At 57.9% G+C, this 22,873-nt stretch overlaps 2 protein-coding genes across 3 annotated transcripts; both read left to right on the top strand.

The window, feature by feature from the left end:
- The first annotated feature begins 207 nt into the window (after window positions 1-207).
- Window positions 208-6,699, top strand: ST8SIA3 (ST8 alpha-N-acetyl-neuraminide alpha-2,8-sialyltransferase 3). Its single transcript, XM_032675830.1, has 4 exons — window positions 208-470; window positions 989-1,111; window positions 2,775-3,332; window positions 3,529-6,699. The coding sequence occupies exons 1-4, from the start codon at window positions 292-294 to the stop codon at window positions 3,809-3,811; spliced, it is 1,143 nt and encodes a 380-aa protein (XP_032531721.1). The 5' UTR covers window positions 208-291; the 3' UTR covers window positions 3,812-6,699.
- Window positions 6,700-8,569: 1,870 nt separating this feature from the next.
- ONECUT2 (one cut homeobox 2) lies at window positions 8,570-22,715 on the top strand. Of its 2 annotated transcripts, XR_004354542.1 has the most exons (3): window positions 8,570-9,719; window positions 16,517-18,462; window positions 19,706-22,715. XR_004354542.1 is itself a non-coding variant. In XM_032675829.1 (2 exons), the coding sequence occupies exons 1-2, from the start codon at window positions 8,570-8,572 to the stop codon at window positions 16,801-16,803; spliced, it is 1,437 nt and encodes a 478-aa protein (XP_032531720.1). In that variant the 3' UTR covers window positions 16,804-18,874. The 2 variants fall into 2 exon arrangements, 1 of the variants encoding a protein (XP_032531720.1); XM_032675829.1 differs by lacking the exon at window positions 19,706-22,715 and having other exon boundaries at window positions 16,517-18,874.
- The last annotated feature ends 158 nt before the right edge of the window (window positions 22,716-22,873 follow it).

Here is a 22,873-nt window from a genome sequence, read left to right on the forward strand (position 1 = left end):
GGCACCCCAGGCTTGCTGGGGGCACACTGGGGGTGTCAGGGTGGGCACACTTGGGGCTGGCGGTGCGTTCTCCGCGGCTGCGGGGGGGCCGTGCCGGGGCCGGGGGCGGGCAGGGGGAGGCTCGGCGGCGCCGCCGGGGCCGGGGCTGCCTCTCCCGGCTGCCATTTCAGCGCTCCATCCCTCCATTTTCCCTCGGAGCGCGGCGGTGCCGGCCCGGCCCCGGCCCCGCCGCCGCCCCCATGTAGCGCCGCGGCCGCCCCGCACCCGCCCAGCCGCGGGGCCGCCTCCGGCATGCGGAGCTGCAAGATGGTGCGGGTGGCCAGCGTGCTGGGGCTCGTCATGCTCAGCGTCGCGCTGCTCATCCTCTCCCTCATCAGCTACGTCTCGCTCAAGAAGGACAACATCTTCGGGGCGCCCCGCGCCGCCGGCCCCGCCGGGCCCCGCATGTACATGTTCCACGCGGGATTCAGGTGAGCGCGGCCCGGGATGCTCGGCACGCTCGGGATGCCCGGATGGGCCGGGCAGGGGGGCCGGGATGGCGGCCCCCGGTCCCACCGCGGCGGGGATGCGGCTCCGGCCGCGCCCTGCCCGGCGCGGGGAGCGGGAGGGACCGCGGGAGCGGGGATGGAGCGCCGGGCGTGGGAACCGCAGCGCCGGGATGCTGAGGGGCGGGAGGGCTCCGGCACTGCGGGGTGGGGGCGCGGAACGGCCCGGGGCGAGTGGGAACGGGTCGGTAGAGCCCGGTAGAGCCCGGTAGGGCCCCGTCCGGCCCGGTACGGCCGCGTGCGGGCGGGGAGCGGCGGGCGCTGTCCGCGGTGCTGATGGCGGCGGCGGCGGGGGCGGGTCGGGCACGGCCGGTACCGGCGGCGGGTCCGTGTGTCCGTGTGCCCGGGTGTGTGTTCGCGTGTCGCGGGGGTGTCCCTGCCTGTGCCCGCGGGGGTGTCTCCGCGTGCCGTGCGTGGGTCGGTGCCCGTGCGCCCTTCCCCAGGTCCCAGTTCGCGCTGAAGTTCCTGGACCCCTCGTTCGTGCCCATCACCAACTCCCTGAGCCAGGAGCTGCAGGAGAAGCCCTCCAGGTGGGCCTTCAACCGGAGCGCCTTCGCCCAGCAGAGGTGAGCGAGCCCCCGGGCACGGCCCGGGCTGTCCCCGGCCCCCCGGGATTTCAGGGAATGCGCTCAGGGACCGCTGAGAACTCTGAGCTCCGAGGGATTTGCCGGCGGCGAGAGACAAAGGCTGAATCAGAGCGTTTCCCCAGACGGTTGCAGCTACCCTGGCAGACTCGATTATTGCAGAGCAGGGCACCAGGCTGCAGCACACACGTTATGGTGCCAGGACGTGACCCAGTTTCCTGGTGCGCGATTTAAAGCGTCATTCCTCCGGGAGAAACGGCCGGGGGTTCAAACTGGGAACCACACAGGGCTGGAACAGCCGTGAAGTGCCACGTTCATGGAGGCCAAAACACGCCCAGGGAAAGTTCCCAGCTGCCGGCAGCTCTGAGCAAGTGCAGTGCTGCTCCTGCCTCCGGCTCCGCTCCGGCTGCGGGGGCGGGCACACGGCTTTGTACGCTTTATCTATTTGCTGATTACAGAGATTAAACTTTTCTGGAAATGAAAATAGAGCCATTTAGCCATTTCAGACAGCTACTGCCGTCCCGGACTGTAATTTTGTCCTGACAAATGCCCGCTGCTTCGGGGGCCGCCTCACAACTCACGGTTCACATATCCCACCCCAGGAGCTGGAATCCAGGCCCCTCAGCTCTGCAGCCAGGCAGGATGGGGCTGCTGCACCCCTCGGGGCAGGGTTTGGGCTCCTCTCCTCCCTTCAGGCAACTCTCCAAGCGCAGCAGGACAAATCATTCCCTTCCAGTGCCACCATATGCTGCCCGCTGCCCTCGGGAGCCAAGGAGCACGCTCTGCCCGTGCCATCGTTTCCCTGGGACATCCCAGACTGTGTGACAGTGGCCACCCTTCGGTGTTGCTCCATTCCTGGCACCACCAGCTCCACAAGCCTGTCCCTGTGCCACCCCCCGATGACTTTAGCTGATGCCTCAGGAGCTGCCTTTGCACTTGTCCGGCAGCCAGAGCCCATAATTAGGGCACCCAGTGGGACTCCATTAATGCTCAGACATTGGAGGATGAGAGCTGGAGGAAAGGTTGTTTGTTTTCCATAAACACGAGCAAATAAAGTGGTATTGGGTTTCTAATTTTATGCCCTGCAAGGGAAATTCCCGAGCAGGGTTGGTTTTGTTTGCTTTGTAAGTCTCCCTAATAACCCTTGTAAAGCTGCCGGCAGATGAGACATTAAGGAACTGTATTTGCATAGATGGAGACAGAGGCTGTCGCTTGGTTTTGTGATTCAAAGCTTGTTAATGAGAACATAAAGACAGAGATATTTATAAATTGGCTCCTGTTAATTCAGCTGGATATCCGGGGTTTGCTTGGCACACCTCGAGGCAAACCTGGCGCACCCAGGGAGCCCCAGCAGAAACCTGCCCTCCGTGTCACAGCACAAACAGGACAATGTCACACACTCCCCACACCCTGGTGTACCACGAGCTGTACCCTTGACTTACACAGACAGCCCAATGTTTTAATCCCGACACAATTCCAAGAGGCACAGACACAGCCTTAGGTTGGTGCCAGTCAGAAGCGGAGCCCGAGGTGGGGAGCCAGCTCCCCAATTCCCAGCTATTTATATTAATTTAAAAGCCATTGCCACGGCAAAAAGAAGGGACTATAAGTCTGTCTTTCCTGCTCTTTTGCTCTTTTCCCTTAGGCAGGAAATCCTTCAGCACGTCGACGTCATCAAGAACTTCTCCCTGACCAAGAACAGCGTTCGCATCGGGCAGCTGATGCACTACGACTATTCCAGCCATAAGTACGTCTTCTCCATCAGCAATAACTTCAGGTCTCTGCTTCCCGACGTGTCCCCCATCCTGAACAAGCACTACAACATCTGTGCCGTGGTGGGGAACAGCGGGATCTTGACGGGGAGCCAGTGCGGGCAGGAGATCGACAAATCAGATTTCGTCTTTCGGTGCAACTTCGCCCCGACCGAGGCTTTCCAAAAAGACGTGGGGAGGAAAACCAACCTCACCACCTTCAACCCCAGCATCCTGGAGAAGTATTACAACAACCTCCTGACCATCCAGGACCGCAACAACTTCTTCCTGAGCTTGAAGAAGCTCGACGGGGCTATCCTTTGGATCCCCGCTTTCTTCTTCCACACGTCGGCGACGGTCACGAGAACGCTGGTCGACTTCTTCGTTGAGCACAGAGGGCAGCTGAAGGTCCAGCTGGCTTGGCCAGGGAATATCATGCAGCACGTTAACAGGTGGGTGGGTTTGACTTGACAAAATACAACTTGTACAATCGTTCTCATGCCTCTCTTGTTTCTTTTTCCCTTCCCGCCTGACACAGTCTGGCAAGTCAGGACTGGTTTTGAGAGCGCTGGCAGCTTTGTCGTTGCCTCAGCACATCCTTTGGCTATTTCTGGACGGGTTGATTGTGACACACCTTCCTTTCCCCAGGTACTGGCGGAACAAGCACCTGTCCCCCAAGCGGCTGAGCACGGGGATCCTCATGTACACCCTGGCCTCTGCCATCTGCGAGGAGATCCACCTGTACGGCTTCTGGCCCTTCGGCTTCGACCCCAACACGCGGGAGGACCTCCCGTACCACTACTACGACAAGAAGGGGACCAAGTTCACCACCAAGTGGCAGGAGTCCCACCAGCTGCCCGCGGAGTTCCAGCTGCTCTACAGGATGCACGGCGAAGGACTGGCCAAGCTCACCCTGTCGCACTGTGCCTAAGAACCCACAGCTCCAAGTGCCAAATGATTGCCTAAAAAAGTGCCCAAACCCAGAATTAAACGTTCTCCAGATAGAAGTCTAAAAAGGAAAAGGAAACAAGCCCGCCCTAAAAACCTTTTCCGTGATGTAAAGATGCTTTTTAGCCCCCGCCCTTCCGGGGGTCTCAGCTTATTTAGCGGCGCAGAAGCTTTTTAATCGCGTTCCGTGGGTGCCATTTGTGCAGCAGCAAAGTGGAGATATTTTGCATTTCTAGAGAAGCCACTCCGTATGTTTCAAGAGCTCTTCATGTTTTAGCATTCCACTAAAAGTCCCTCCCTTTTATTGTTCCTTCCCCGTTAGGACTAGGTTTTAAAAGGTTCTGCTTCTTTTGTCTCTGTTGCTCTCGATAGCTCGGTGTTGCCGTGGATAAAGGCCCTGGGAATTCCAGTGCATCCTCACGAACCAGTTCCTCCGCGTGGACCCAGGGTTCCACCGCTCGGGTATTTTCCTATTTCCTGAATTTTACATTTTTTAAAGAATAACAAGAAGAAGAAGAAGAAGGTCACGACGCGGTTCGTACCTTAGCTAGGTGTTTATATCGCTCTTGGAATACTTCGGGGTTTTAATTCCATTTGGGACACATCCCAGTCCAGACTAGAGAGGCTGAGGCGTGTTCATCCCCATCTGGTCATTTACTTTAAAGCTAAAAGATTTCCCCATTTACATCTCTGTCTCCCCAGTTAAACAACCGAAATAGTGGCCCCATTTCCCAGTCCCAGGCTGTTTGGAGACAGGACAAACCTGAGGGTCACTGAGGGCTGGGAAATGTGGGTCATTATGCCTCGGGATAAAGAATCCTGGGAAATAACTGGGTTCCTTATTACAGCAAGTATTTAAACGTTTTTCTTCCTATTCTGTGTGAGAACTGACCACACACTGAAAAAGGGATGCAGAATCCCATATGAATCATACTTTGAGATGGCACGTGCTAATTTTTCTCAAGCAGATGTAGGAGGTGAGGAAGGAGGTCTCTGGTACAACACCCAAGCCAAGCAGCCCCAAGCATGTCCTGGTGCCCATCGTGGCACCGCAGCTCCACTGCCCCCAGAGCCAACCCCGTTCTCTCCCTCCTCCCTTCTTCATTGGAATGATCCCACATTTCCCAGATTTGCTGGTTCAGAGGCTGTGGAGCGGCTTGGCTCAGCTCGTGGTGGATATTCTCACCTCTCACCGCTGTTGTCATCACCTGTGAGGGCCTGAACCTGCCAGGGGCTTGTGCTTATTAATGCCAGATATTTTTATCATCCACTGCCTGTAGGGAGCGATCATTTCTAACCAGCACATTGAAGGAATGTGAACTGCCATCGTTGTATCGGAAGGAAAGCAGGGCCTGATGTGCTCCATGCAGTTTTTGGAACCCGAAAGAGGGACAGTGCCCGGGACAGGCCTGGCACCACGACCAGAACTTTCCAGAGGAGGAAGCACAAAACCCGCCGCGAATATTGGGAAAGGGGAGCACGGAAAACAATTATCGACAGTGTTCCATATTCCAGCATTGATTTTCAAGCCGAGCTCCCCATCGGTGGCGCAGCCCCACGTCGAACGTTCCAGAATCATTGATTTGAACGGGGCTCCCGCCCCGCGGTCGATGGCGCAGCTCAGCCCAAAGTAAATTGCTGCTCAGTGTCAATGTTTCTTTTGGCGGTGTTGGAAAACCACCTCCGAACGTGCAGCTTTTGGCAGGGGGTCTGGTGGGACCTGAGGCAGGGCTGAGGACGGAAGGGGATGGAGAGGAGAGTGGCAGAGGGGCTGCCTGTCTGCAGCAGAAATGCCTTTCCATTGGTAAACCAGCCCCTTATTACTTATTTCATTGTCGTTCAGAAGGTGCCTCCCTGCTCAGGAGGGCTCTTCCCTCCCTCTGTTCGGCCCCAAATGTTCCTGCACGAATTCCTGATGGCTCGGGGAGAACCCTCCCTCTCCTGAGCGAATGTCTGGGCGAGCCAAGAGAGCTGAGGCGGCAGGATCGATATCTGTAAGTACAGAACATTTCAGGTTCCAAAATCCAGAGGAATCCTGGCTCCTTCCATCAGGACGCAGACCCTGCTGCAGGGACAGTGTCCCGTGGCAGCCACATCCTGCTCCAGCCCCTCTGCCAAAGGGAGGGGGGCCAAGGACCCCCCTCGGGGGGTGTACACAGCACTGGAAACGCGCGTTCCCTTTCTTTCTCCTTTCACACCTCTTGGGGGCGGATTTTCGTCGCCTGCATCTCCTCCGAGGAGGCTCACGAAAACAGGCGTTTGGGCTGCCGGGTTTGCTCGCGGGGGAAACCAAAACACGAGTGTTTGTGACGCAGAACTGACTGTGGATGGGGGCTGTGAAAACAGGAAAAAGCAGGTTTTCTGTGAATGAATGTGTCTTTATTCCAATGGCTCTACAGTTCCATAATGCCCGAGGGAGTTGTTTTCGATAAAAAAATAGAAATATTTAAGAAAAAAATAAAAAAAATAAAAAAATAAAAAAAAAAGAAAAAAATGCCATAATTGTAATAAAAGTTCCGTAATTAATGGCCATACTAAAAGCATTGTTTATTTTGAAATGGCTGATGTTCACAGGGGGCCAGGGCGTGTCTCAGGTGAGCGGTGGCAAGGACACTGGTGTCCAGCCTCACACCCCTGGAGAGCCTCGAGGGCGGGACTGGGGGCACTGGGACCCGGCCGGGGGTGTCCCCAGCCCCGAGGCCGGGGCAGGGCTGCACAGCCCGGCCTGCCCTGGCCCCTGTCGTGACAGTGAGCTCCCGGTGTGCCCCTGCAGTGTGATGTGCCTGCAGCGTTGACTCATGTGCCATAACCCGATATTGAATGCGTTGTTTTTAAATAAAATGGTTTCTTGTGCATTGGGAGTCCGTAAAACTCCGCCGCGTCCGCTTCTTCCTTGTCGTGCTTTCCCGACCTGCTCACAGCCACCGACAGGTTCTACTGGAAAACTTCACCAAAGGAGTTGCCAAAGGTGCTGCTGAATGTTCCCCAGGAGAACAGAGGAAAAGGGAGGACACAGGCACCAGCACATCGGCGGCACCAGATTCCCGTCGGGGTCTGCCCACCCACCCCCTCCAGCCTGCCCGCCCTGGCACCTCCACCCCCCCAGGGCCGCACTCGCCTCTCCTTCCCCAAATCAACTGCAACTTTTGCCTTCCTTTAGGAAGGACAAAAAGATTTCACGCACAACTTGCCCTGAACAAAGGCACCTCACGCCAGGGCTTTCTTTTCCTTCTGCCTTTCTTTCTCCTTCTCCCCCGCCGGCTGACAGCGGCAGGAGTAGCTGGGGTGGGGAGAGCTTCCCTTTAGACCCGCCCGGTTAGTGCCAGCTTGGAAACGCAGCTTGGAAAACCCTGTGAGCTCCAGAGACACACAGCGACGGCAGCGTGGAGGGAAAAGGATCCAATCCGTAGGGAACGGGGTGCTGACACCCACAGCCTGTTTGCAAGGAAATTCCAGGCGTCCTGGAGAGTGGCCTGGTAACTGATGGTCCTAAAGGTGACATTTCTCCCTGTTTCCCCCTCCCATTTTGTTACCGGAAAGACCCAGTGGAGGTGGGACCTTCACCAACGCAGAGATGGTTATCGGGGCTGAGATAAGGATGACACAAAACACAAGGACACGGCTGCTGCCGCCACTGCCTTACTGATTAAAGGAGTGGGGAGAAGCAGTGGAGGGAGTGACACAGCTGGGAGCAGCTGGATGGCCTGGCACGGCACGACACAGTCTGTCTTGGCACGGGTGTCCTGCTGTGCCAGAGCAGGTCAGTCCCCACTTGCCACTGTGTGACGGGGGATCCTGTCCCCATGGGCCTTGTGCCCATCGGGACCCCTGCCCACTCCTCATCTGCCTGCACAGCTTCCCGCTGCCTCCTTGGCTGCCCTCCTGGCTCCACGGTCCTGCTTCCACAGCTCCCTGCCCCGCTGTGCCCACCCCACGTGCCCTACGGAGCTGTGCCCTGGCCCTGCCAGCCCCGGGGGCTCAGGGGCATCCTGGAGAACCGGCCCTTCCTCGGGAAGCGGGGAGACACGTCTGCCCGTGTGTGCACGGCGAGCGGGACCCCCCGGCCGTGTGTCAGCAGGGCACGTGGGCCCGCGCCGGTCCCGGGGTGATGCGCGCCCGTCGCGCTGTCACCGAGCCCGTCGCTGCCACAATAACCAGTAGCCAATAGCAGTGATCAGCACCGGGGCTGCGGGACCGGGGGCTGCGGATCTGGGAGATGCGGGACCGGGGCGCGGGGCCATCTGCCGGGAGAAGCCGTGCCGCCGCCGCGGTGCCGGTGCCCTGCCGGGGTTCTCCCGGTGCCCTGCCGGGGCTCTCCCGGTGCCGGTGCCAGTGCCAGTGCCGGGGCTCTCCCGGTGCCGGTGCCGGTACCGGGGCTCTCCCTGTGCCGCCCGCGCCGCCACAAAGGGGCCGCGCAGCTTTAAGGGTCGCGCGGGGCCCGGCGCGAGGCCCCGCCCCCCCGGGCCGCCCCGCGCGCCCATTGGCCTTCCCGCCCCTCGGCCCCGCCCCCGAGCCCCGGCCCCGCCCCCGCGGTGTTCGCCGGCCCGGCCCCGGGGCGCGGCCGGGGCGGGGCGGCCCGAGCAGCGCCCGCCGCCCGCAGACGGCGGCGGCGGCGGCGAGGCGAGGACATGGCGCGGGGCCGGCGCGGCGGGCCCGGCTGAGCCGCCGCTGCTGCTGCCCGCGGGGGGCCGGCGGGGCGCGGGCGGCCCCGGGCCGCGGCGGCCGCCGCCCCGATGAGCGGATGAGGAGCGGGCGCGGCGGCCGGCGGTGCCTGGGCGGGGAGCCGGGTGCGTGCGCCATGAACCCCGAGTTGGCGATGGAGCCGCTGGGCAGCCTGCACGGGGCGGCGGGGCACGAGCCGGAGCTGATGGGCAGCCCCAGCCCGCACCACGGCGGACGCGGCGCGGGGCCGCTCCGGGTACCGCCCCCGCCGCCGCCGCCGCCGCCGCCGCCGCCGCACCAGGAGCTGCCCCCCGCCGCCCGGCCCGCCATGGTGCCCAGCATGGCCTCGCTGCTGGACGGCGCCGCCGAGTACCGGCCCGAGCTGTCCATCCCGCTGCACCACGCCATGAGCGTGCCCTGCGAGGCCTCGCCGCCCGGCATGGGCATGAGCGGCACCTACACCACGCTGACGCCGCTCCAGCCCCTGCCGCCCATCTCCGCCGTCTCCGACAAGTTCCACCACCCGCACGCCCACCCGCACGCCCACCACCACCACCACCACCACCACCAGCGCCTGCCGAGCGGCGCCGGCGGCGGCTTCGCGCTGATGCGGGACGAGCGCGGGCTGCCGGCCGTGAACAGCCTGTACGGGCCCTACAAGGAGGTGCCGGCCGTGGGGCAGAGCCTCTCGCCGCTGGGCAACGGGCTGGGCCCGCTGCCGGGCGCCCAGCAGGGCCTGCACGGCTACGGCCCGCCGGGCCCCGACAAGATGCTGAGCCCCAACTTCGAGGCGCACGCGGCGATGCTGGCGCGGGGGGAGCAGCCGCTGCCCCGCGGGCTCGGGACGCCCCCGGCCATGCTGCCGCCGCTGAACGGCGCGCACCACCCCGCGCCCCCCGGCCCGCCGCCCCCGCACGGCCCCGCGCTGCCCCCCGGCCGCGACCGCCCGGCCCCCGCCAACGGCCCGCAGGGCAGCGGCGCGGGGCAGCTGGAGGAGATCAACACCAAGGAGGTGGCACAAAGGATCACGGCGGAGCTGAAGCGCTACAGCATCCCCCAGGCCATCTTCGCCCAGCGGGTGCTGTGCCGCTCCCAGGGGACCCTCTCGGACTTGCTGCGGAACCCCAAGCCTTGGAGTAAACTCAAGTCCGGGCGGGAGACGTTCCGCAGGATGTGGAAGTGGCTGCAGGAGCCGGAGTTCCAGAGGATGTCGGCCCTGCGGCTCGCAGGTAGGTGCGGGGAGCGGAGCGCGACCAACCCCAGCCCAGCGCCGCCCGGACAGCGCCGCCCGGACGGCCCCGCAGCGCCGGCCCCGGCCCGGCCGCGTCCCCGCTCCGCCGTGACCCCGGGGCTGTGCGGGCCCGGCCGGTTCCCCCTCCCGCAGCGCCGGCCCCGTGCGGCCCGGGCCGGCGGAGCCGTGCGGGGCTCGGGGCCGGCGGAAGGACAGCTCCGCTGCCGGCGCTGCTCTCCGGGGCCCGGTGCTGAAGGTGCGCTCTCCGCCAGCATCCCTCCTGCCGCTCCCAGCGCCGCGGGGCAGGCCGGGCCGGGGACCCGCGGCCCGGGGCAGGCGGGGCTGCGAGCAGGGGGGCCGGCCCCGCGTATGCCCCGCACATCCCCGCGCATCCCCGCTCATCCCGCAGCCCGGCCCGGCCGCATTGTCCGCGGCGGCCGCGCGGGCTCCCCCTGGCGCGGGCACGGGGAGGCGCAGCCCCCATTGTTCTGCGGGGGCCGGGGGGGGGGCGGCGGGCAGGGACCCCCGGTACTGACCCCCGGTACTGACCCCCCGTACTAACCCCCCCACCGACCCCCGGTACTGACCCCCGGTACTGACCCCCGGTACTGACCCCCGGTACTGACCCCCGGTAGCGCCCGCCCGGGGCAGAGCGGGGGAGGTGCGGCGAGCTCTGTCCCCTGCGGTGGGTGCCCGGGGGTCGCCGCCGCTCGCCCCCCGGTCGGCAGCGCGGGCAGGCGGCTCGGGTGACTCCCCACCGGGAGCTGTGGATGTGGATGTACAGACGCAGGGCAGACACGCGGGGAGGGCGCCGGGCCGGGGCTCCGCTCTGCCAGGGACGAAATGCGGGGCTGTTTGTGCCGCCGAGCCCGTCCTTCTTTCATTCCCGTTGCTGCCGAGCCGAGCGGATCGATCCCCGTGGGCGGGTGGCTGAGGGGACGCGGGGGTCCCTGCAGTGGGGGAGCGGGCGCAGAGTCCCCGCACGCGGGGCAGCAGGGGCGGGATGCGGCGGAGCTGGGGGGCGAGGAGCCAGGAATGATGGATGGCCGAAATCCCCGGCCGACCCCTCGCCCAGAGTGCTGCGGGTTAAACACCCGCGGCCTGGGGTGGGCAGAAGCCCCTCCGAGGGGGCTCGGGCTTTGCCGTGCTCCCGTCGGGAGAGGGATGCGGGTCCCTCCTCGGCTCCAAGGAGGGACCTGCGATCCCCGGGGGGCGGCTGTGACACGAGCGTCAGGGGGACAGAAGGGGTTGGGGGTTTTTCGGCGGGCACGCGGTGATGTCGCCCTCCGCAAACAAACGCGTATCCAGAGGGAAATCGATGCAGATAATGTTTAGAAGATTAAAAGAGCATTAATGTTGGCAACGGGAGCATCAACGCGTGGACCCAGTTTTCATTGATCTGGAACCTGAGCCGGCTCGTTTCCAGTAACGCTGCTGGTGCTTTTCCTTCCCAGCACCGGGCCCGGGTGGGGGTTCCCCGTGGAGCCCTACGCAGAGGGCAGAAAATCGGGAATGGCAGCTACACGCGGAGTTTTACGCCTGTAAAATTCTGGATCTCCCCTTCCCCAGTCCCCCCGAATGCCTTTGCATCCAGGAGCAAAGTCTGGAGAGAGCTCGGGCGCTGAGTGGGCACGGATTCCCCGCGGAGTGGGAAAGACCTTTGCAAATTACCTTTCCCTTCAGGAAATCGATTATTTTAATTTCCTTTTATTACCACGTGTGAATAAGCGGCTCCGTTGCCTCGGCGCTTCCTTTACTCGCTTGCTTAAATCCCTCTGAGCACGGGGGGAAAGCCTGAAGTGCTTCAGACTTCCGAAAAACAAAAAAACAACCCCTCACCAGCTCTTTGCTGAAAATTTTTCTCAAACGGGACTAAAATCTGCTGTCCTCGGAGGGAAAACCCCCCTCTCCCTGTGGGAGGTGGAGCAGAGGGGTGTGCTTAGCATTTCTTCTTATTATAGAAGATCACGTTGTTTATCCTGTTCTGTTCTGATCTAACTTAATCTTGTTATTTCTGCGCTCGGGGGTCTCTAAGACTCCCTCGTCGGGGGTTTCTGGGCGGGAACAGGCGGTTCCGTGCGGCTTTGGAGCTCCGGGGGGCTCCCGTTTTGGGGTCCTGCTGCGGCTGCAGGCGGGGGGAGACGTCGAGTGCCCTCCCGGGGACACCGCGCTGTGCCCGGGGCAGGGACGGGGGGCTTCGGGGGGGTTCGGCACCGCCCCGCGACCCCGTCCCCAAAACGGGCTGGTGACCCCTCTCCTGCTCCTTCCCGCCGGGAGAACGGGGCAGCCCCTCGGGGGGGGTTCCCGGGTGTCCCTCCCTCCCTCCCTGTCCGCGGGAAGGTCCCGACCGGCCAGTCCCCAAATTCCTGCCGGGGCCTGTTTACCTTCCCTTATTGGCGATTAAACACTTTCGTAGCAAAACACCACCAGCGATTCATTTGTGCGAAAGAAATGTTCAGACCCGCCCCGTCAGCACCACGGAGAGCGCAGGAGAGGGACGGAGGGACGGAGGGACGGAGGGACGGAGGGATGGAGGAGGAGGTGCTGTGGACAGTGGTCCGCCCGTCCTCTGCCTCTTTGTGCCTCGCCAACACTCCGTGCCCTGCGTTTTCAAGCTCTGCCTCTGCAGCTACGGCTAAAAATTAAGGCACAGTAACATCTGTATCAAGCCTGTTATCTATCTATATATATATATCTCTATATACAAAGTATTTCTTAGTGCTGGACTAAATATACAGGTACCTAAAGGTTCTTTGAAAGGTGCTTAGTGGCTTGAAATATCAGTGCTCCCTTTGGCTATAGATTAGTGGTTGTGCCTGAACAATCCATGCAGTAAATTGCGGTGCCGGGTGATTAATTAGATTTCCCACGCAGCGACTTTCCCAAAATAATATCCCGGCCCAGCTTTTTTTTTTTTTTTTTTTTTTTTTAGTTCCACATCATTTCTGGAAGCGTTTCTGCCCTGCCCTTCACTATTTCCTTAAAAGATATTTTTTTTCCCCCCCCGGTATCTTGTTTTTTTCCTGCGTCTCTTGCCTGTCACCATTCGAACTGAAACACCCCCGACTCGAATATTCCTCTGCAGATGAAAACCTCCACCTTCTATTTGTGGCCAGGGATGCACAAAGGGAGAAGCCCTTTTGCCACAAGGATTATTTTCCGGCGGCTGGTGCTGGTTCTTCCCCGGCTCTTCAGAGGGACGTTTTGGCTCAGCCCTGGGGCTCCTCCCTGGTGTTATCCACAAACTCTTGTCCTGGATGTTCCTGCCGCGTGCCAGCTGCGAGGGGCTGCTCCTTCCTTCCCAATTAGACGTTGCTGGGGGATGAGAAGCTTCCTGCAGGAACCAGCCCCTCTGTTCCAAGGCTCCGAGCACTAAAGGCAGCAGAGTCCTCTCATCAGAGCAGCTCCCCCGTAGCTGCCTTCAGAGTGAACCTTCAGGGCTCTGCAGGGGCACAGAGGATGGATCTCAGAGGCCAAGCAGGGTTGCAAAGCACTGCAGGGGCACAGAGGATGGATCTCAGAGGCCAAGCGGGGCTGCAAAGCACTGCAGGCATCACTGGTCCTGAAGGGAATCTCCAGGGATGGGGATTTCCCAGCCTAGCCAGGAGATCTCTTCCAGGGCTTACAGGTACAAAAAAAGTCCTTAATGGCTTGCCTTAATCTCACTTTTTGTCTTTTAAATCCTCTGCTTCTCATCTTATCCCCACTGGACACGGCAAAAAGGAAGGCTCCCCTCCTTCTGAAGGCAATCTGTTTGTATTTAAGGCTCCCATCTTGTCTCCTGCCTTCCCTGGAAAAAGCCCATCCTCCTTGGGCAATGAATATGCAGGGAAAGCTCTATATCCAACGGGACAGATCATACATCTCTTTTTTTCCAAGGTAAAAGATTTTGTATCCAGCTCTATCAATCTTGCAGGCTTTTGCATAAAAGGCTTCTCTGATTTATGGAGGGTTTTTGCAGGCAGAAATCATACCAAACAGACTAATCTCAAATGGGCTGGGTGATAAGATCAGCCAGACAAGTCGCTGATGGCAGATAGAAACGCAATCAAAAGAGAAATTGGAGTGTTTTGGGGTTGTTTGGGGGTTTTTGAGCTATAAAATCCAGCTGCTCCACTGTGAAAGGAGGGACTCAAACCGCTGCTGAACGCTGCACAAAGGAATTATTAGACAAGCCCATAGAGGCTGGCAGGTTCCCAAAACACAAATTGTCTCCGAGCCCAAAATATCTCTCGGTGAGAGGGAACATATTTATGAGCAGCGGTGATTTTCCAGCAGTTCTCGTCCCCCCGTAATGGGCACCGGGGCAGGGCCCTGTGCCCAGGCATTCAGCTTTGGCAAGGAGCAGGAAATCTTCCTCCTGGAGCTTCCACACACCTGCTCCTCCCCGTGCCCACCCCGACGATGTGATTATTTGCATCTTCATTCCGATTGTTCCTTGGTCCATAATGATTTTGTACACAGTGGAGTACTTAACCTAATTTGTATTGATCCCAATCACTCTCGGGCGTGCATGCTTAATTCAGAGGGGTAATCAAATTGATTTCTGAGGCCTAGTTTTTAAGAGATTGTAGCAACAGGGACAGGCGGGGGGGGCTGCTTTAAGTGAGTCACGGCGAGAGAAAAACATTTCAAACCCTCGGAAAAGGTTTGGATGGTCATTTCATTGTGTTCAGCATTACCAGAGTAATTACATTTCCCTCACATGGAGTTCTCCCCGAAATGGAATTGAGGAGCAGCTTTATTCCCATCAGGCAGATAACTGGGTTTAAGTGACTTGGCACCCCCGTGGAACCACAAACGGGGGATCAATAGTCACAGCTTATCCTCGGGAGCCGTGGGGAGAGGACTTACTGCTGGATTAAGGGAATATCGGCCTCTGCTTGGCTCCTGCTTAACACCTGCTCTTTCCGAGTCACTTTTGCCAGCGGAGTAAAAACCTCCGAAACCAGAACGTCCCGGGAGCTGTTTTGTTGCCATTTCCAGTATCCCGGCCCTGCAAGTGGCTCCTCTTCTCCTGGGGCTGCTTGGGCAGCACCCCAGCCCCTAGGACCCCTCCCTGGCCTCCTCCTCCTCCTCCTCCTCCTGATGTGCTCGTCTCCCTCCTGGAGAAGCACAGGAGCTGAGGGAAGAGGGAGGCCTGCCCCCTCTGACTGCCCTTCAAACCGTGGGGTTCCACTTCAGCCCCTGCTAAGGGAGGCAGCACTGGACCCACTGCAGAGCTCTCCCTGTGTTGTTTCTGTGTCAAAGCACCTTCAGTCTGGCGTAGAAGGAGAGGGAGGCTTTCACATTTCTTTTTCTCCCAGTCATGGCTGCCAGTTCTGGTTGTCCGTTTTCTTCCATGGAATACGTTCGGTTTTAGCCGCAGCCAATAAATCAAATTGTGCTCAGAATCCAGACGGTCTCTTCCCTTCCCTCCACCGTTAAAACCTTCCTGGAAGACCTCCTGATTTTTATGAGAGTGCTCCCCCCGTTTTTCTCTGCCCAGGCTCAGCATTTGCCTTCGTGGGGCCTTTTCGAGAGCAAACCCAACAGTTCAAGGCAAGTATTTACTGAATGCATCGAAAAGCACATCCCTCTGCATTATTTATGACCAGATACCAATAACTGTAAAACGCAGAGTATCTCTGGACATAAATTAGTGATGGTAGGAAACACTCCACTCGCCCCAGTGTCCCGGAACCTTTTAGAAGCTGCAGCAAAGATGCCGGTGCTGGGGACATCCCCACGTGGATTTGGGGCACGTGGCAAAGGAAATCCAGCCTCCAACCTGCTTTTGCAGCTCAGACAGGCAGCAGGACGGCAGAGGTGCGGTCAGAGAGCCCACATTCTTGCCTCCTGATGCCTTTGGGCTGATGAGCTCTGGAGACCCGACTCTGGCCACGGGGACACCTCCAGCGTGTCCGGGCAGGAGCGTCCCTGCTGCTCCCTGTTCCCACAGCTCCCAGCCGGAGTCCCTGTGCCCCTGTGCCTGCACAGCTCCGGCCTGACTTTGGCTTAATTACAGACATCTCCACTGTCTGAGTCCTACCTCTGGGCCAGGTTCATCTCACATTCCAGGCCTGCAGAATTATTTAACAGGGCTGCTTCCAACCCGCCCACTTATCAATTCTCCGGGCCTGTTTTGTGCCGGCGCATTCCCCGACCGTGTCAACATATGGATTTTCTCCCCGTGCCCGGCGCAGACGGCCCTGGCAGGGCTATTTTTAAGTGTGGGTGGTATTGCTTTCAGCACTGGCTGTTCTCTCTCTGCTAATGAATACAGGGAGCTATTAATACGGAGGTTTTTAGGAGCCATTAGCGGCGCTCGGCGCAGCCACGGTCCGGCACTGCCGCCCCCCCTGACCTGAGCCCTCACCAGGCTTCACCCCTGGGAGATGCCCCGGGAAGGGGGACAGGAGATGGGAGCAGTGCCCCGGGGGGTGGTGACACTGCAGAAGTCGGGCTGGAGGGGAAGGACCAAGGGGAGGTGGTGCCAGAGCCCCACCCTGGAAGGCTGAGCCGGGCCGTGGCAGTTTGTGCTGGCAGATGGGGTTTTGCCCTCGGTGGTCACCCAAAGCTTTGACCAGGGTTTGCTTCGGGGTGCTTAAAGGGATAAAACTCACGTGCAAGTGTTATTCCTGGCTGTCGGGAGGTGTTTGGAGTGGGAGTGCAAATGCAGCCCCCTGGATTTCCCCGGGAGCCCTCAGATCCCTGTGCCGGAGCGGGGCCGGCTCAGCCGGTGTCACACCCCCCGGGTGGGTCTGTGGGCCCCACCCTGACACTTTCTCTCCGTCTCTGCCCCCCCCTTCCCAGCCTGCAAACGCAAAGAGCAAGAGCCCAGCAAAGAGCGGAACAACTCCCAGAAGAAATCCCGCCTGGTGTTCACGGACCTGCAGCGCCGGACGCTCTTCGCCATCTTCAAGGAGAACAAGCGCCCCTCCAAGGAAATGCAGATCACCATCTCCCAGCAGCTGGGGCTGGAGCTCACCACCGTCAGCAACTTCTTCATGAACGCCCGCCGGCGCAGCCTGGAGAAGTGGCAGGACGACCTGAGCTCCGGGGGCTCCTCCTCGGCCCCCGGCAGCTGTCCCAAGGCCTGAGGGGCACGGCCGGCGCGGCGCGGCAGAGAGAGCGGCTTGGCGTCCTGCAGGGCCCTCCACCCGTGACTTCTAAAGCACAATCCTCCCACGACCACCCCAGCCCAGCCGTCCCCGAGGACGTTCCTACGGCTCCCCGTCGGTCCCAGCAGGCGCCGGTTCCACGTCCACCTCCCCCTGGACAACGCAGAGCTCAGGGCAGGCGAGGCAGGTCTGAAACGCGGGGGAGCCGTTCCCGAGGCGAGTTTCTCCTGAGCCCGGAGCTCCCGATCCGGCGCCTGCCGTGTGCTGGCCACACCGCCCCGCCAGAACGGAGCACAAAGCCTGGCACTAAAGAACCCCAGACCCCGCGTTTAAACTCAGGCGTGGTTTTCGTGAAGCGTTTTTAAAGGAGACAAAGAAAGGTCGAATTTTAAGTTTTCCTTAGTTTCCTTAGGTTTTTTACTCAATCAGCTTGTTCTTGGATCAGAGCAATCCAGTTCCCTCGAGCTCAGAGTATCAAGCACAAAGCCGTAGCTGCAGCGCTGGGCCCAGCCCTGGGCTCCCCGGGGCTGTGCCGGCTGCGGCCCGACATCCCGGGAACGCCGCAGGAGCCCCAGGCACAGCTGGCAGTTCCTCCCAAAGTTCCTCCCAAGGCCTGTGTTTGTACCTCATGCACACTCAGGAGGTCGATGGAACTGCTACAGTACGCGGAGCGAACGCAACGTTTCCAAAGATCTGGGGTTTTTTTCTTTTTAGGTCATTCTTACACCCCTTTTGGGTTCCCCGGAATCTGGTTTCTCCTCGGCGACGTCCTCGTTGCCGAAACCTTTTTAGCGCTCGAGGCGTTTCTGTTCATTTTTTTTTTCGGTATTTTATGGTACTTTCAAGCAGGAAAAAAAAAAACCCCCCAGCAACGAGCCCTCCGGATGCCACCGAGCGTTTCAGACGTGCCGCATCGACCCCCCCCCACTGCATCCCCCCATTCCTTTTCCCCGCCCGCTGCCCGAGCCGGCGGGAACACAGCACACCAAAGAGACAGGATTTCTGCAAGCCAAAGATGTTCCTAACCCGCCATTTCTCCTCGCCATGGCTGGTGTGGGTGGTCGGGGAAGCCCCCCGAGCTCCGAGCCCTCTCTCGGCCGCGGCCGCCCCGTGACCGGTGACCGAGCGCGGCCGCGGCTCTTTAAGAGACACTTGAGACTTTTTTTTTTATGTGCTACTTAATCGAAACCAAAGAAACGTTTTTTCTGCACCTACTTCTTCTGCAACGAACTGTTCCATTGAAAGATAAAATAAAAATTAAAAAAACAAAACAAAAAAAAAAAAACCAAACAAAAAAGACCCAACAAGGAAGCGCGTCAGGAAGCAAACGAGTCCCACACTGTGTTTTACAGACATCTCGGACGTGTTCGGAAGCAGATCTCAAAGAAAGGGTTGACCAAGAATGAGAACAAAGCAAAGCCAGTACGATTGCTGCTTCATTTGACAACTCCAGTCATCCCAAAGTCGAAGATTGTCTTTAATTTGTGCCTATGCAGTTTTTTCAAAAAGAACAAGGAACAGAGCAACCAAAACCTCAACAGCTACAATACCAAAGATGAGGATTCTCACGACCTGTGTTTCAGTTTGTTTTCTCCTCTTGCACGACTAATGCACACGACCCCACTGGTCTCTGGACAGGTAACACTTCGGAGTCTTTGTGCAACCCAAAGGGTGGGTTTATTTGTTTCCCCTGTTTCTGCCCCACACGGCAGCTCCCCGAGAGCTGCACGGACTCTGAGTGCAAGATGTTGGGAGACTGGTACGTCTCCTCCCTCCAGGAAAAACCTGTGGGGTGGGTGTGACCTGTGTGTCGGTCTCCTGTGTGTCCAGAGCTGTGAACAGCCCCCCTCCTGTACGTGATAGCAGCCGAGAACCCTCCACCCTCCCTCCTCCTCCCCAGGGATAAAACTTGCCCCAGGGATGATTTCTGCCCCGCTCCAAACCTCCACCTGAACCAAAAGCAGGTTTGCAGCAGTTCATGTGGTTTTGACATATTAGATATATCATTTTGTTGATCCAGGTCACGATGATTTGAATCGTGACACGTCCAAATTTATCCCCATCAAACCAGCCCCTCCACGTTCATTCCCACCCCAGTGTCCATCAAACCAGCCCCTCCACGTTCATTCCCACCCCAGTGTCCATCAAACCAGCCCCTCCACGTGCATTCCCACCCCGGTGTCCATCAAACCAGCCCCTCCACGTGCATTCCCACCCCAGTGTCCATCAAACCAGCCCCTCCACGTGCATTCCCACCCCAGTGTCCATCAAACCAGCCCCTCCATGTGCATTCCCACCCAGGTGTCCATCGAACCAGCCCCTCTGAGCGTGTGCTGGCTGTGGGACACTCCACCCGAGGGACACCTCCCCTGAGGGCTTTTTATTCCTGCCCAGAGTTCATCCCAACACCCTAAGAAAGGGCATCTGGGTCAGTTACAAAACTATTTACAAATTTCTTTTGGGATTATTTACAAATTCCTCCTCGGTGCACTCACTCCTCCTCTCCAAGCTGTGACAGTGTTTCTTTATGGCTGGGTAACAAACAACACCAGGAGGCTTCTCTGGGCTGGGCAACAATCACAGACCATTTTCATCCACAAATCCTGCTGCATTTTTTATCCCTGCACCTCTCGTGGCCCCTCCTGTGACATCTCCCATCTCGCTGCCCCCCTCTTGGCTTTTATGTAGCAGCTCCCCCAGAGGAGGAGCGTTGGAATCCCGGACTGAGGGGGCAGATCCCCGTGTGGGTGAGCAGAGGACGTGCCCTATTCTGCCCTGATCCCAACTCCAGCAGATAAACCCCGATTCTGTGCCCTATATTTATGAATCGACAGAGCTGTGTGATGTAACCTGTTGCTTTATTTACTCTGCTACAAAAAAGACTGGTGTGCACAGAGAGTATCCCAGCATCTTCCGGACCGGGAACTTGGAGTTACAAGCGTGGGCACGGCCGAGATGAATTCAACTTTCCAGAACCCTTGGATGTTGCTTTAGCTGCCCCCGAAGGAACAAGGAATGTGCTCGATGGCTTCGGTTGAATAGCTTTATTCTGGGATCTCTCTGACCTACAGCTGAACCCAAAGACCTGAGAAGGACCCAACCAGCAAACCTCGCTCATCCCTGCCCGAGGGAAGGGGGGATCCCAGCCCTGCAGGAGGGAATGGGAATCTCCCCTCCCAGAGGAAGACACGGTAACCACCCAAACTGGCTTCGGACACAGCCGGTGCTTTCCTTGCTTGTCACCGTTCCTGAGTGTTTTTAAGACGCGGGGAAACTTTCTACTTGGCCTCCTTTGTATTTATGAAGGGGAATTTTTATCGGTTAGGTTTTTTTAAAAAGGCAAAGCTTAAAATGGTTTTGTTTTGTTTTTGTTTTTTTTTTCCAGACACCTGTGGGTTTTGACCCGATATAGTATCTATCAATAATGTAATTTATTTAATTCAGTCTTAGGGCAGGTCCTGAGACCTCTGTTCAGTCTGAATTCCCGCTGAGTTGCATCGGAGCTTTTCAGTTCAGGGGGAGTTTTGCCTGAGTGCAGACTGCAGGGTCAGGCTCCCGTGTTAGCTATTTGCAACTATTTAATTCACTCATTTATGAACTCATTTGGGATTAATTTTGCCTGTTTACCAATTTGACTGTTGCAGCGCATCAGAGATGCGAAGCCTGTCAGTAAATCCACTGAAGAGTTGGTGTTGCTTCCCAGAGCAGCCAGGTTCTGCTGGACAGGGGAAAACCAACTCATTCCATGAAGCAGGAGTCTAGTTTTAATCCCCTCTTTTAATTAATTTTACTTGTTTAAGTATCAAAGTTTAAGTTATTTAAGTTAATCCCCTGCCATCCGATTGGAAAGGGCGACGTACCTTTATTATGGCACATGAAGCCTTCCTGATATGACTAATTTATTTAACTTATTCATTTAACTTATTCATCACCACCCCTGTAGAGTTTTTATTTTTTGATTTAGAATTACCTCTGAAGCACTACAGCTGATCTCCTGTAAGAGCAGCAGAGCGAACTTTGAGGACAAGCAATGAACGCTCGAACCTAAAACTGTGTGTTCGGAAAAAAAACAGTTTAAAAAAGAAAAAAAAAAAAAAAAAGGACACTGGGATACTTTGCCTGAACTTTGTGACTTCTTAAAGCTTAAGCTGGGGGTAAAATAATCCATGCCAAGCAAAAAGAGAGAAACCCTTAAACTAGCTGCTTCCAAGAATGAACTTCTGTGTGTGGAAAAAAAAAAAAAGAGGAAAAGGAAAAAAAAAAAAGGAAAAAAGAAAAAAAAACAAAAAAACAACACAGAAAAAACCTTTGTATTTCTAGTGAGAACCAAAGAGGCTACCTCACTGACTTTTCCATTTGTAATTTTAATCGTGTTGATGATACCAAAGATACCAAAGATTTCTTTCTCTGTGCGGTCTGCATCCTGCTTGTGCTCTCTGACAGCTCCCCCACCGTTCCCCCCTGCCCTCAGTAACGTTCAGCTGAGCCCAGATTCCCAAAGAAACGCTTCCCTGGAAGCTGCCAGTTCTGGTGACTGCCCTTTTCTGTGTTCCCTCTGCCTTCCTACCAGCCCAGGCCTTCGGAGGCGTGGAGCAGTGCCCACGCCAGCTCCCGGCCGTGCTGCCCTGGGGGTGAATCCGGGCTGTGCCCCTCAGAGATTCCCTGGGGAAAGGCTCTGCATTGGGGGGGGGGGGGGCATTTGCAGCAGCAATTAGCATCACTAATTATTATTTTCCTGCTTGAGCAGAGCCCATGGGCTGGTCTGGGGGCGAGGGGGTTCTCCTGCCCCGTGCCCTCCAGGAGGGCCTGGCCGAGCGGGCACAGCAGCTCCAGGGGCTGCTCCCTCCTCCTCACCTTTGCTTGTTGTTTACAATTCCAGTTTTCACATAAAAATCAATTAATTACTGTTCTGGAGCTAGCAATGAGGCGAGGCTACATTAAGCTCCATTAGCCCCACGTTCCTGAGCGATTATTTCCGAGCCGGGCGGGCGGGCGGGCGGGGAATTAGCGGTGCCCTTTGGCACCTGGGGCTCGCCGCCGGGTTCGTGCCACCGAACCAATCCCCCCCTGGGCTCTGCTCGCTCCCCCCACTGCTCTGTGCCCCTGGGCTTCCCCCCAGACCCCAGCCCAGGCTGCAGGGCCTTTCCCTAAGGAATGTGCCTGAGCCATGCCCTTGGATTCACGGAGGTTACCGCTTTAATTAAGCACCGCCTTTTCTTTCGGGCTTCTTCGGGGCTTTAGGTCTGCGTCGGGAGCGGTAGGACGTGACAAGTGTGCTTTTCTCTCTCTCTCCCTCTCCCTCTCCGTGCCCCTTCAACACAAAGCTATAATAATTCTCAGGATGCCTTCGGGGCGGGGGGAGCCGCTGTCCCCGGTGCCCTGGGACACAGAGCGTCCCCAGGGCTGGCAGGTCCCGCAGGGTCCCGCGGCTCCCTCCAGACTCAGCCGTTACCCCGGGACGAGTGCCTTGCTTGAACCAAAGCAACCGTGTTTTGCCAGTCTGGAAACCTCTCTGGGCTTTTTTTTTGGGTTTTTTTTTAATTATTCTTCCTGTGAATACCTCAGCTTAACTGGGCCGCCGGGTCGTACCTGGTGGGCTTTGTACTGTGGTGCTTTGCAACGCAGCCCTGCAAAGAACAGACTCCTGAAAATACCAAAGGCTCTCCTCCTCCTCCTCCCTCTCCCCTACCCCCCCCTCTCTCTCTCTCTCTCTCTCCACGGTTCCAAAGCTTTATTGCAAAGCGGGCACGTTGGCAAGGCAGACCGTGCAATCCCTCACCGAGTTTTCTCAGATATACCTCATAGAGAGTAGCTGTTTAGAGTATGACGTTATTATAGCGTGCGTAAGAAATTATTCGCCGTTCCTTTTTGTTTCGGTGACCGTGATTTAAAGGAAAAAAAAAAAAAAAAAAAAAAAAAAAAGAAGGAGGAGGAGGAAAAAAAAAAAGAAAAAGAGAAGGAAAAAAAAAGCTTTATACGTTTTAGGTTGTGCTTTTGTACTAGACGGAGAAGGTGCGCTTCAAAATGTACGTCGAGTCTTTCTTCCCCT

Source organism: Chiroxiphia lanceolata, chromosome Z (genome assembly GCF_009829145.1).
Source record: "Chiroxiphia lanceolata isolate bChiLan1 chromosome Z, bChiLan1.pri, whole genome shotgun sequence".
NCBI classification, from domain to species: domain Eukaryota; kingdom Metazoa; phylum Chordata; class Aves; order Passeriformes; family Pipridae; genus Chiroxiphia; species Chiroxiphia lanceolata.

What these genes read in the sequence shown, in the direction of transcription:
- ST8SIA3 (XM_032675830.1), top strand. Translation starts at nt 292, where the DNA reads ATGCGGAGCTGCAAGATGGTGCGGGTGGCCAGCGTGCTGGGGCTCGTC. An exon ending in AGCGCCTTCGCCCAGCAGAG is followed by an intron (nt 1,112 to 2,774) that starts GTGAGCGAGCCC and finishes CTTTTCCCTTAG; the next exon opens with GCAGGAAATCCTTCAGCACG. An exon ending in ATCATGCAGCACGTTAACAG is followed by an intron (nt 3,333 to 3,528) that starts GTGGGTGGGTTT and finishes TCCTTTCCCCAG; the next exon opens with GTACTGGCGGAACAAGCACC.
- ONECUT2 (XM_032675829.1), top strand. Translation starts at nt 8,570, where the DNA reads ATGAGGAGCGGGCGCGGCGGCCGGCGGTGCCTGGGCGGGGAGCCGGGT. An exon ending in GTCGGCCCTGCGGCTCGCAG is followed by an intron (nt 9,720 to 16,516) that starts GTAGGTGCGGGG and finishes CCCCCTTCCCAG; the next exon opens with CCTGCAAACGCAAAGAGCAA.